Source organism: Misgurnus anguillicaudatus, chromosome 15 (genome assembly GCF_027580225.2).
Source record: "Misgurnus anguillicaudatus chromosome 15, ASM2758022v2, whole genome shotgun sequence".
NCBI classification, from domain to species: domain Eukaryota; kingdom Metazoa; phylum Chordata; class Actinopteri; order Cypriniformes; family Cobitidae; genus Misgurnus; species Misgurnus anguillicaudatus.
In genome coordinates, this window is record NC_073351.2 from 4,341,761 (window position 1) to 4,356,606 (window position 14,846).

Here is a 14,846-nt window from a genome sequence, read left to right on the forward strand (position 1 = left end):
ATATCATATGTGTTTTATATGACACACAGTTTTTTTTTACAGTAATTTAAAACAATTATTGTTTTTTATTTTCCTATATTTTGGTGTATTTGCTATTTCATTATTGTATATAGCAGTGATGTATCAGTATTGATTTTTCATTGTCTCGTGTTTTTCATTGTATGCAGTAATGGCAATAGTGGTGCTGTAAGTCTCACCTGTCTTTAGCATATATGAGATGGCAGGACTCGGCCTCCAGGGTGCTGCTGGGATGGGAATTGCCTGGACCAGAGGCACAAACTGTCGGATGTCCGCCATCAATCTCTTAATACCGTAGACATAAAGAGCCTCCACCACCACAGAAGCGGTGTACACCATCTCTCCACGGGTCACATAATAACCAACAGTCACGTTAGGCACGCTGGAAATGCTTTCCACCTGAGAGGCAAGGAAGACATTAACACTGTGTTTCATATTAACAAAATAAAAAGGAAAGTAATTCTTAATCTTCAATCTTTTTTAATTACTTACAATACAGCAATACATTTAGTCAGGGAAAGGGCAAAAGTGAAAACTTATTTCAAAATAATTGATTTCTATTCTGACTGAAGACCAGCACAATCCAGCACTGAAAGTCTTTGTGGTTTGACTGTGTTTATTGCGTTAGCAAATACCCATAAGTCCTTTCAGTATGACTATGTTATTAAGATGTGTTTCATTTACTCTCTGTGTAAATCTGAAACACTCACAGACTTTGGTTCAAAAAATGGTTTTAGAAATAAATTACTTAATGAATTACGTTCATTTCCATTGACTGAAACAAGATATACATGGCTGTGACATAGTTTTCATTACTGGATATACTATTCTTTATCCTTGTTTGCATCTTTTTTAGTCTTGCCCTTTTGGTCATTTTTTTTACATGAACAAGCAGCTAAAAGCTGCTACAAGCTAAAAATACACAATAACACAAAATCACTTCTGTTGTTCCTGCTAAAAAAAATCACTAAAGTTACTAATATGAAATTGCACTCACATCAAAGGATGATTTTACAATTTGGACACCCAGGCTGAAGCTTAAACATATGATAACTAAACTCCGCTTTCCTCCCACAGTCTAAAAACATGCAGATTATGTATGCCCCTCCCCTAATTTGTGTGGATTAACTTGTTTATGGATTAAAGGTACAATTTTGGAATTTTAGACTGATCTCTTGACAGAAATGCATAATCTACATAACTATATTATCAGTGGTGTATAAAGACTTTACATAATGAACTGTATTGTTTTTATTACCTTTGAATGAGACATTTTTATCTCCCTACACCGCACATCTCCTTTTATGGAAGACGTCATCATGTTTCTACAGTAGCCCTAAAAGGACAAACTAATCTACAGAGCGCATTTCATCCTTACATTGCCTCAGACTGTGGGTTCTCTTTGCGTTTCGAAATTGAGGTTGGTTACAATTTGTAATCTCACCACTAGTTGCCACTTAAAACCTTTAACCGGTTCTCACCTTGAATATAGACGGTTTCATCGGACGCATGTGATACACATCTGGATCCGAACCTTACTTCCGGTTTCGTTTTTTTAATGTTCTGACTAGTTGCTAAACTGATCTCTTGAACAAATGCCTCGTCGAAAATAACAAATGTTTTGGTTTCCTAGGTAATCTATATGTTGTTTTTTTTGCTTGTTATATAAATAAACTACGTTTAAAGTACTTTGTTGTTATTTATTCTTAGCGGAGTTTACCGGAAGTTACGTGCGGACCGCGACAGCCGCTTGTTTATGTTGTTACTGCTGAAAGGGTCTATAGCCATAGAAAATAAATACATAAATAGACAAATGGTTGTTAAGTACTCGCACATGCCTGTAGACTGAACACGTAATATGCATACACATGACCTCATTGCATGTCAGGGGCGGAGTGGGACCAAAAAATCTACTGGGAAATTTTTTATACCACCGGCCCTCTGTGGTAAAAAAAAAAAGGGTCTCGTATATAGTAAAACTAGGGTAATACAAATTGTAATCAATCTGCCAAAAAAATATATATATATTTTCATAATAATAATAAAATCAATTTTCTCATTCAATCAAATTTTTGTCATATAAAGTTTTAAAAGATAACAATGTTTTTCCACTGTTATTGCTTATTTATTTTAACGTGTTTTGCGCATTTACCTCAGAGTTTATATCAGTAACTTAATATTGCTGTTTTCTCCGGTAATAATAATACAATTTACATGCCAATCCTGCTTCCTTGTCTGTTTATTCATTTCATTATGCTGTTATGTTAAGTTATATGGGGGATATTTATTGCCATATGAGGCGTTCATTGCCGATATAGGCTTCTCTCGTCTAATATTCAAATCATATGCAGAATAATGTGTGCATCTTTGAATAACTGTAAGAATACAGTTCCTTTAAAAATTATTTTTGTCAAAGTTTTGAGAAATAATAATGTTGTGAGGATATTTATTGCCATATTGCAGTTGAATACTCTTGTCTATAATATGGAAATCACATAGTAGGAAATATATAATGTGATACTGCAAAGTTACCCTTCTAATTTTAATTTATGATATAGCCATATGGAGATAAACCTTTGCAAATTTGATCCGTTCATGTCCTGACCACCAGGCTAGAGATTTTAAACATCCTTAATTCACACTTACTACTAGTCTATCAAATAGTCTATCAGCGTGACGGATCTGACCGCATATGTACTGCAATAAACAGCCATGCGGCGGCTTTTTACATCAAAGGCCAACAGGCTATGCCATTTGGGGAGTTCAGGGGGTTCACTGATCCCCCTATTTTTTTTTTTAATCCTAAACATGGTTGGACCTGCCGAACAGGTTGACCACTTTTATATACTGTGTTGAGCAAAGAGGCTGCACAGTTTGACCAGCGGGTAGCGGTTGCCCATCAGGCCGCCAGACAGGGTTGCTAATATAACTCGCAATGTATAACTATTAACCGACTGCAGCCTCAAAACACTACCGGCCCACCGGGAAAAAGTCCCGACTCTCCAGAGGGCCACTCCGCTACTGTTGCATGTACATCTAAAAATATAGCTGAATCATCTGTGAAATATTTGTGGAGATAAAAGATCAACGTGATAATTTATTAATGCAATCAGGATAATTAAGCAGTAAAGAGACATGACACATTGAAATGCCTGGTAGAGCAATAGGCCAGTGCTCGATCTGAAATTGTAATAGGGTTATATACATACGGGAGCTTACCAACAGACGCCATTTTTTTTCAACCCGAAAAAATCAATATGATGATTTTTATGAATGTGCCAAACATCAGATTCTGCAGATTGCTTCATAAAGTACATCCAAAACTCTGATCATTAACTGTAAGTAAATGTTGGGTTCATATGTCGACTTTATAAATGCATGAATGATACATTATTTACCTTAGCTTGAAGCATGCTGTCATTTAAGGCTTTCTTCAGAGCATTAGTTAGTCCTCTAGGGAGATTCTGCTTCAGAATACTATCTAGACGACTTCTCCGTAACTGAATGGACAGCACTGTCATATACACACACACACAAAATAAAAGAAAGGGTTCACTGAGCTTTTCAAATTGTCCATCCACTGATAAGGTATTTTTCTTACTGTCAAATCATCAAATTTTTAAATATCTATAAGTGAAATCCAACTGAAGCAATAGATAATTTGACACTGTGAAAAACACCAACATGTCTTGCTGTTATAAAACCTGTTGCTGATCTCTTGGCCATTCAGATTTAAAGACCGGAAAAAAACTTAATGGCCTTTTATTTCTAAAGAGCCTTATCTCAGGTAAGATCACATGCAATAGCCATCAGGCCATCTTTTTTCTCACATTTGAATGAGTGGTGTAATATGATATCTGTTATATATTATGCATCCCTCAGTCTTAGAAACGTATATGTATGCGATTTCAGCAGGCTATTTTAATAAATTGTCTGCTTATAAAGAATCAAGGTCGTATAAGCCTTCACATGAAATGAAAGTATTTGTGATGCTCATCTATTTTTTGAAATGGTTTAAATGACTGTATACGTAGTTGTCATCATTTCGATCAACTTTCTATTTAGAAGCCAAATACAAACCCACTTAAAATTACTTGCACAGAAAGTATTGTTTATGCACATCTTACAAAAATAAAACAAATGCAATAATACCATGCATTCTTTATACTGAATGTCATAATTGTTCATTATGTCTCTACTGTCTGTACTAATATATTTAAGTATAAAAGTAAAATTGTGATAGTTCGCTGAAAATTATGATTAGCTTGGAAAATCTGATATTTACAGCAATTTACTGTAGTTAAGTTTTCTAATGTTGGCTTTAATATTTGAACCTGTTTTGATCCACATTCGGTCAGTGATGTTACATCTGAGCAGTGTGCTTTCAGCAGCAGGGGCTTCCGGTGGGCCTGCGGTGCTTCTCGACAGGGTTGTCTTTGTGCTTTGTGAGGTGGAAGAGGACAGGACTCGAGTGGTGGAATATCTGAAAGATGAAGATGTTTTGGTGTTTCGTTTGGCACTGGTTAAATGGGTGGTGCTGGTCAACTCTGTGGTTGTTAAAGAAGAGGTGCTGGTTGTTGCAACGGTATTGCTGGTAAATGTTGTGGGTTGAGATACGGTGAGCGTAGAGACTGCTGGTCGTTCTTGTTGTTTGTCTGCAGCTCTGTTGGGGATATTTATACTGGAATCACTGGCTTTAACCTGAACGTCTGCAGCTGTGGGTGCGGCCACCGGTGACATCAGCTCAGATATCCACTCAGACCCTGCAACCACAAAAATGATGAAGAATATAAAAGTATTATTTTAGATAATACTGATATTAAGGAACGAGACAGAGGATGATGAAAAGGATAAACTATTGAAAACTATTATTGCTGATAATAATGAAAATGCTTATAATGAAGACAATGAAGATAAAAAAGATGTTAAAAAAGATAAAGCTAGAAATTAAAATGAAACACAGTACCTACAATACACCTCTATTCAATTTAAATCTATTTACAGTGGTGTGAAAAAGTGTTGGCTCCTTTCCAGATTTTTTTTTTGCAACAAATTTAAATATTAATCAAAGATAACACAAGAAAACACAACAAGCAGTTTTTCATATGAAGATTTTTATTATGAAGGGAAAGCAAATCCAAAACATGGTCCAGTGTGGAAAAAGTGCTAGAAAAAGAAATAAAAACAGGGCAATAATAAAATAAGATTATTTATTTTTAAAGTATTTATTTTTCAAATAGGGGCTACATTTTTAATATATTTACGGTAGGAAATTCACAAAATATCTTTATGGAACATGACCTTTTCTTAAAGCAATAGTTTGGACAAAAATTTAAATTACCCTATGATTTACTCACCCTCAAGCCATCCAAGTTATATACTGTAAGTCCATCTTTCTTGATACAAACACATATTTAGATATTTTTGTAATGTCCTAGTTCTTCCAATCCTTATAACGGATAAATATATGGGCTAAGCAGCTTCGAGTCCAATGAATGTGCATCCATCCGTCACAAAATGTATCCACACCGCTCCAGGGGGGTTCAAACGGGCCTGCTGAGGGTAATCGTGCCATTTTTATATCCACACTCTAAAAACTATTGGGTTGAAAAGAACCCAAATTGGGTTGTTTTTAGCCCAACGGCTGGGTAAATATAGGACAGAACACATGCTGGGCTAACTTGACCCACAACAAGTTGGATTGTTAATTTTAACCCACCAAATAGGTTGTTTTTTTAACTCAAAGGATGGTTTTCTACTTTTCTACTTACTTATCAATCAAGCTAATCGCTAATGACCATAGCGGTGCATGTAATAACGTTTCACGTCATGTAAACTGGCCTGCTGCCACACATACAGTATTTGCTTTTTCTAGTAAACAGTAACGATTTTATAGAGAAATATATTGATACCAACCTTGTTTATCCACAAAAATCTGTACATGTAAAAACCCCAGCCCCTCCACATGAAGTGAATTCAGACAGCACAACATTTGATGCATCGCAGGAGGGTTGCATTCATTCAACTGTCAGGGAAAACGACCCAAATATTAACCCAATGAATGGCTTACACAAAACTACTCAAGACTGAGAAAATAACACAATTAGATGACCCAAAGGGCTCAACCCAGCGTAGGGCCCTATAATTTCCGCGATCACGGAATCACGGACGGAATCGCGGAATTGGCTAATTAACACGGAATCTAGTATAAACGCGGAATTTCGCGGAATTTTACATATTTTGAATAAAATTATGTTTTTGTGTGGGAGACGAACGTATGTCTGGGGGAAATGCAGACCGGGGGAAGTAAATCTGGGCGACACGCCCCCTCCCGTCGTTTCAGACCTCCTCCAAAACACTGAAACCAATGCAAACCATGGCGAAGCGGCTCTCCACGACTCAGCTTTCGTCAGCGAAAAAATTAAGAAATTCGACGCTAAGCACTTAGTTCCGAGCAGGTCTCACATGACTTTTATGTGACCGGAGAACTGTTAGTTTGGAAGTTTAGTCAACACTCTGTTCACGGTGAGCGCAAAGATACATGCACTCTCTCATCCATGTCTGTCTCACTGTACCTCGCTCATGCATCTGTCCGAAGTGGGAACACAAATCCTCATGTATTTGTTCAGTTTTATGCATTTCAAGCGAGCTGAGGCAAACTAACTATCCCTCGCATTTAAAATATAATCATCTGCATCATGGCGCCGCTCTCTGTCTCTCTTTCGCTCGCACGTGCAAAGAGCTGCGTGCTCATGCTGTCCTAAGTCAGATCACTATCCTGTGTATGTTTGTAAAGTTATATGCATTTCAAGCGATTGTGTATAAAATATGGATCGCGTTCCGCTGGATTGATGCACCACTGCGTTGACACCTTGTTGTAGCCTCCTGCAACAACACTAAAAAAAACAATGCATTGAATTGAGTTGTGTGTATGTGCGTGTGTAAATGCATCTTTTATAGTCATTAAGTAATTCTGTTATCCAGTTTTTCCCCCAAATCATTTACATTTTAATCATTAACATTAAAAGGCACACTCTTTTTATGACTAAAATAAAAGTAAAGGGTAAAAAATATAATTAACAAAAATTAAAGCGGATAAAATGGAATTTGCAAAAATTAAAACGGAGAAAACGGAATTTGGGAAAAAATAAAACGGAATTTGGGAAAAAATAAAACAGATTTTATAGGGCCCTACCAGCGTTTGGGTAGAAAAAATAACCTAGCATTTTTTAGAGTGCATATTAAAAACTTCATAAACAAGTGTAAGCACTTTTTGTAGTAAAGTATGACGAATGCGGAGGGCAGAAATTACTTTTGCAGAGTATGGATGCACATTCTTTAGACTTGAGGGAGCTGGACCTACAAGAATGTGTCCGTATGAAAAAGGATGAACATGTAAATGGCTTTAGGGTAAGCATATCATGGGGTCATTTTCATTTTTGGCCGAACTATCGCTTTAATATCCTAATGAATTTTGGCGTAAAGAAAAATCTATAATTTTTGACCCATACAATGTTTCGTTGGCCTTTGCTATATAAGCCTTTGAAGGCACAGTCATTAATATACTCAAACATGCTAATTTTCATATAAACTGAGCAATCTACATTGGCTCTCATTCCCCCACATCTACAGAAAGATTTCAGGAGACTGAAATGTGTGAAATTATGTAACTCTCTTCTGTCAGGTATTTTAAAGTGAGTGACTCAATCTGACACTACATAAAGAGAGCTGCTTGTGATCTAGACATCACACTCACGAAACATCTGATGTATAAGACACACAAAACTAAAAACATTTCAGAATTTTCCAAATAATCTGATGTTTTTGAATGGTCTGCCTGAAAACAATGTGCTTTAGACATAAGACAACCTGTTTTTGTTGAATGAACTCTCGGGTTTGATCTCTGCCTGTTCTATGATTCTGCCAACTGCAATATATATACTGCAGATGGATCCTACCAAGTCATCTGAGCCTTACAGAAGAATTCAACTCAGGCAGACCATGCCATGCAACACAAGCCACCATATTAGTTGAGCACCACCAGCAGCTGAACTAGGTTTCCGTCACCATGTACAAGGTCATGAGTTACCTTTGTTAGCAATCCTCCAATGACAGCATCCAAACCAGCCATGGTACAGCCCAATGCCACCACAGTAAAATAAGTTTCGGTGGACCTCTCTTACTGTTGATGTTATGTAAAAGAATGTGTTACCTGTGCTCTGACTACATCTTTAAAGCTTTTGTGCTTACAATCAAAGACTACTGTTATGTAATAGTCACTGTGTTTTTGTTATGTGAACGTAGAGTTTGTATTTGTGTCTGTTGTTTATTCTGTTCACTTTTAGCAGTCTTTACTTGGAACATTTTATCGATTACACCCTCAGGCTGGTATGTGGTACATTTCTCCCTGTGGCACCCACCCAGTGCTTTGCTTTACTGTAGGTGTCATCCAGCGTTCTCTTTTACCAGAGGCCACCCTCCTACTCACTTTTTGCAAAATACAAGAGGAGGACAAGGAGAGGGAGAAAGGCATCTTTGGGTTAGGTGGTCCCATAGAGTCTTGAATTGGTATCCTTGCTTTGTTTGGTCTAAGAGGTTTCTGGTTCAGTGGTCCAATCTTCAGTGGGAAGCGATCCCTGAATTACTGTTGATTCCCATCATGACTAAAAAAGTTCTTGATTTACATAAAACAAGTTCCCAGTTGCCTGATAGAGTCTTTTCTCCAGTATTCCCAATCACAGCTACAGTAGCAATGCTGTCTCTGAGTCTCCTGTGTTCCTAGTCACAGATAGGAATGACATTCCTATGCTCTTTGTTATGGCCAATCGTGAGTCATTGAAATAGCAAATAACGTCAAGTCAGGTGGACATCACCCGCAATCACATGACTCTTCTTAGCAGCGCAATTGATGACGATGGCTTCACTTAGTGAAGTAATGTTAAAGTTTTATGTCTCATTATAGAAATAAGGATTAAGATTAGTGTCTATGTTAGATTTAGGTTTAGGATTGGGTTAGGGGCTTTTAAGAAATTCTCCTCAAACTATTATTTCACACTTATTTGAGGGTTTAAAAATGGTTAGGGTTTGAGTTAAGGGTAGGTTGGGGTATCTTTGATTAAAACGTTGATCCAGGATCAACAAAAAATGTTGATCCAGGATCACATCTTACTTGGTGAAATCACGGCAAACTTGTAGGACCATTGCATATTGCGACGTTTTACTCCCTCTGTGGTTTTGGGTCAGTGTGTCAACCTTGAATTGTTTTGCAACATGTTTAGTGCAAATGCTGATATCGGATACAAGTCGCTTTTAAAAGATGTTGTCAAAAAAATCTCTTGTCTTCCATGTCTTGTCTAGGGGCAAACCAAACATTATGATCAGGAGAGTGCAGGTTGTTTAGTTATGATTTGAAGAACATTAGTGGTTTAGTAACATTTTGCAGATGTTAGTACTAGGGTTGCGCCAATAGACGATAGTATCAGACATATTGCCAATAGCAGGCTTTCATGAGGATAGTTGGCGATGGTTTTTATTATCATCGTTTCACATTAACATGCGCATTGCATGCTTTTCCTCACGAGAGAGTTTGTGGGCTTCATTTTGCGCGAAAGAGCTTGCAATACGCGCAGATTCCTTCTTGCACGCACCTGGACTTAATGGACACTTGCTCGGACCTGACTGTGTGCGGCATGAACTCATTCCAGCACCTGAATTTGTAATACGCAAGACTCTGACTCTTCCTCGCACATGAACTTGTAATACGCACGGCTTTGACATTTCCTTGCACTAGAGAGATTGTTAGCGTGCAGAGGGTTAAAACTAGCGAGTGTTTTTTCCCGCTCCCTGACACCGCCAGGAATTTAATGATGCGTTCAGATTAATGGCATCAGTTTTAAGAAGGTTGAGGTCATGACAGTGTTGCACTTGTTTCTTTTTCGTCCACCAATCAAGTGACATAAATTAGTAAATAAGAAATAAATAAATGAGTAAACTATTGCCCAGCCCCCCGATACTATCGTGTATCGGCGATCTCACAGCCTGACGATAGGACAATCTCAAAATGGGCATATCGCCCAACAATAGTTAGTAAATATATTTTGTCTAATGTTTGTTTTGTATAGTCTAGCCCCTTGATACATAACTGATGTCTTATAAGTCACAATCACATCAAGCTTTGGAATGTGTTCTCCGTAAAATCTTACAGTTGTATGTGGGAAAACCTACCTGAGATGAATGAACGGTTGCTGACCAGCTCAGATGATGACGGACGGCCAAATGATGATTCATTTGTCTCCAAAGATCTGTTTGAAAGCCATTGATGTGTTTCATTGGTACTTATAAAGGGACTCTCTGGAGTGACTTGTGATGGCTGTAGTTTCGGAAGCCTTTGCGTCGTGCCGGCCAGCAGAGTGAGTATAGAGGAAAATGCTGCTTGTTCTCTGTTACCCTTTGAGGAGCCTGTGGAATTGAATTGGACTACAGACAACGGATTTGTTTCCTTTACAAGGGAGGACGGTGAGGTGGCCACATCCAGAAATGACCCTGCTGACCCAGATGCCTCATTATTCTTGTCATCTGAAAAACAGAGTAGAATTAATGCAGGTATTTTGAGGGACATTGTTTCCCTTTTGCAATCACAGTGTATTTGTTTCATTTAAACTTTCCAGGCTGTAATTTCTTTTCCTGTTCAGAAATCATTTCTTTTCACAAAAGATTTTTTACGAATAAATGTTTTGAATCAAAACCAAAAATGGGTCTTGGGTCTATTCTTGAAGGGTCGTGGACAGCAGGCATGGCTAACTACAAATGCAAGCTTCATCCTCAAAAACCACGAACAATAGCAGGTAAAAGAAAAAACATTAATCTTAACTCAACATTTTAGACAAAGTATAAATCAAATGTATCACTTTAAGACTGAAGCTGAAAGATAAATGAAGCAGGTGCACATCAGATTGCTATGCTGACTGAACAGAAACTCTTCAAATGATTTTTACTGGCACACCTCCACAACGACTTGCTCACCAGTTCCTCCCTGTCGCTCTGATATCCTCAGTATCTGGAGGTCAGAATGATTCATTCATAGAAATCTGCAAGACCTAAATATTCACTGTAAGGTTCCTCCTGACTCCAGCAAAATGAATTTCCTAACATACTGTGTGCTGAATGGACAGGTTTCTGTGCAGCTGGGCAGTTCTGCTTCATGTCCTGGAGGGCTAGGTTTAACACATACCCCAATCAATCATGCCTGTCATGTTTAAGTTTTCATTAACCTGTTAGCTAGCACTTATATTTTTGAGCATTTTCTGAAAAACGACAACTCCAAACTAAAACATCTGCAGCTCTTAAACCCTATGGTCTATATTCATAATTCTGGTCTTGTTTGAAACTAGACACTTGACATATTGTTGCCTAATAGTCATAACAACTCAGAGTAGTAAAGAAACAGAGTAAAACAAGGTAAAATATACATTAAATGACTTCCGTTTTTCTTTAAATAACATTCACTTAGCAAAAAAGGTATGAAATGGTCATGTGAGACACCTGGGGACACCATATAGGTGAACTGAATGTCTGACCATGCTGTGATTCAAATTTGAGAATGATACTCCAAAAAATGTTGTTTCTGTGAGCTTTTATTTCAAAAAAGTCCAGGCGTCATTTCAGAAAAAGTGCACTTGGAAACTCCAAATATACACATGATAACAATATGACATGATTATAAAAAGAAAATGAGTCAGGACTACATATTACATTATGTATATCAATTCAGAACTTCTCTGCCCACCAAAGCACATAGAAAAAACTATTTCAGAAAAAAACATTTGCACATTATAACAAAATACTTGCTATTTTGAATATGGTCGCTCATGAATGCACTCCAGATTCCAGTCCTCCTGTGTCAGCTGAAGTCCTGTTTTACATCACATCACACAGACACACACACACACACACACACACACACACACACACACACACACACACACACACACACACACACACACACACACACACACACACACACACACACACAAAGCAAGAGAGGATTTTAGTTTGAGTCAAAAGTTAGAGACATACAACTATTTGTATGAGAAACTATGATGTAATATACATGAACATAATACACAAACACACACACATTACATGAATATATTTATTTATAATTACAAATGTCTTATGTTTGCCAAATAACCTATATTTCTCAGCTGGTAATACTCATATTTTCCACCACATATCTTATTTTCTAGTTTTTAGTTTGTATATTCTGTGCATTTGATTCATATAGCTATAAATATGATGCATTTATATAACATGTCATACAAAAACGAAACCATGTAAAACTCGTATATTAGTCATCTCCAGTGTTACTTTATAATCAAAACAGCTAACATGAAACAAGAAATGTAACGTAAATCAACAAAAGAATCCACTTACTTTATCCAAGCGAGCGCAGCTGAGCTCATGAAGGGCTGGTTATACTCGCGCTTTGGTCCGCAACGCAAGCCTCCGCGGATCGCGCGCGCGTCTCACCAAACGGACGAGGCGTTTATAGTTAACGCGCTCGCCGTTGCACTATTTTTTTAACCACCAGGCGGCGACGCGAGCAATAAAGTCAAAAACAAACACAAAGAAGAGGATAGAAGAAGTCGTTCGCTGGAACAACCCTAGTGCTTTTAACATTAGAGTTTGATATATATAAATATGAGAACATGAATAAAACAACAATCTTTTAAATATGTCTTTATTAAACATTATCATTTCATTAACGTTTTTACTAAACAAACAGTACAGACATCTTAAGGTTTATATTTTATTCCTCATCCAGTGGTTCATTCAATACAAATATAAGCCAAACATTCTGATTCATGTAAAATAATTCGTGTTTTAAACTGCAAAGTTTCCATACTTTACTTCCAGAGTGTCAGATAAATATATACATTGTTTTGCTTGGATTTATCAAAGAGATACGTCACAGGCTTGCCTGCTCGGACAGAATCGCCTCGAGTTCGGTCATTTTCGGATGCGGAGCCGCGCGGAAAGTTACAAAAAATGCCGTGCACAGCGCCACGCGAAATGGGGTCTCGCGCACCCAACGCGCGCGACCGCCCACTCCGCGTTGACGTCATTTTTGCCGCGCGCACCAACGCGCTCTTGCGGACGCGGCGACTATAAACTAGGCTTGATCCGGTCCATCTCTCCTCGACGACGCGCTTTGTTTACATCCAGTCTTGCATTGTTGAGCCGCGATCATGCTCTTTATCAACTTCTCCAAAACACTTTCAACACAAAAAAGTCATCTGTAGTCCACGATCCACAATGGAGATGTTATATCTAACATTTGAAGAGGTTTCTCAGCGGCTCCGGAGAGCTTAGCCGGCTGCTATGCTACCCAAACAAACAAACGCGCACGGAGGGGGCGTGGGCATTTCTCTCCATGCGCTTCTGTAGATTTGCGCAGAAGTACACTTTACTGACGTAAGTTGAATCCTTGTAATCGTTTCATGATTGGTTACTTCCTCTGTCAATCAAAGCTTTGCTCACTATGCATTGGCTGGCTTTGTTTTGGTGTAATCCAGTCAAAAGCCTATGGTGAGCTGAAGGACATCTATCTAGGCAAATCATTGGTCGCATGAGATTTTGAGTTGTCAAACCTTTTCTGATTGGACAAAACAGAAAAATAGGGCGGGATATTTATCTGAACAGTCTAACGAAGCAGGAAGAGATGGATTTTCACTGATAAAAATCGATATTTGATAGAAAATAAACATGATCGATCATACTTAGCGGACACGCGGATGTAAACAAAGGAGGATATTGCTGGATTTCTCACTATTTTTCATTGTTTTGGATTAAAACGTGGGATGCTTTTTGAAGAGTGGACCCTTACCTTGCAATGTACGTTGAAGTTTTTGGGAATTGTCAGAAATTGTCAGAACCATATGGCAAGCCATGTGAGTACCCACAAAATTTTTTATATGCATTCCGTCTGCATTTCATTTAATCTTTTCCACACCAGTGTATTGATTGCAAAAATAAGCTCAGAACATGAATTTGGAGTGTTTAAACTTTCAAATAATGCAAAGTTTATGATTGTTGATTGAATATTTGATGTTAAACAAAGTACAAAAACACGTAAAAACGCCCCCTAGGGCCCGCCGCCGGGCCGGTGCGTGTTAACAAGTTTAAGATCTTTCATCAGCCTATTCAAGTGTATTTGATTATAGTTGTTTGTCAACTGCAGCACCTGCGTTGAAAAGGTCAACATTACAGATTACTTTAAAGGAATAGTTTATTTTCTTAAAAGAAAAATCCAGATAATTTCCTCACCACCATGTCATCCAAAATGTTGATGTCTTTCTTTGTTCAGTCCAGAAGAAATTATGTTTTTTGAGGAAAACATTGCAGGATTTTTCTCATTTTAATGGACACCAACACTTAACATGTAACAGTTTTTTTTAATCAACGGAGTTTCAAAGGACTCTTAACGATCCCAAACGAGGCATAAGGGTCTTATCTAGCGAAACGATTGTCATTTTTTACAAGAAAAATAACAAATATACACTTTTAAACCACAATTTCTCATCTTCCTCCGGTCCTGAAAGTGTCAGCGTGACCTCACGCAACACGTCATGACGTCAAGAGGTTACAGAGGACGAACGCGAAACTCCGCCCCAGTGTTTACAAGTGTGTTGAAAGAGGACCGTTCCTACGTTGTTGTATGTGGAATGATACTAATTAATGTCTTTGTGTCAGTTTATTGTTTCAAATGGTCCGCAAATGTGCGTTTTATATATGGAACACGTGACCTCCCTACGTCACTACGCATTTAC

The 14,846-nt window shown here is 37.9% G+C and overlaps 1 protein-coding gene across 2 annotated transcripts in view; it reads right to left on the minus strand.

Annotated features, from left to right (window-relative positions):
* kiaa1549lb (KIAA1549-like b) overlaps nt 1-14,846 on the minus strand; it is a 98,657-nt gene that overhangs the window by 62,019 nt on the left and 21,792 nt on the right. For both annotated transcript variants that reach the window (XM_055174221.2, XM_055174222.2), the window contains exons 2-5: nt 10,243-10,593; nt 4,353-4,781; nt 3,417-3,532; nt 198-417 (exon numbers count right to left, since the gene is read on the minus strand). In XM_055174221.2, coding sequence (XP_055030196.2) covers nt 198-417; nt 3,417-3,532; nt 4,353-4,781; nt 10,243-10,593 — 1,116 coding nt within the window. The remainder of the gene's footprint in view (nt 1-197; nt 418-3,416; nt 3,533-4,352; nt 4,782-10,242; nt 10,594-14,846) is intronic.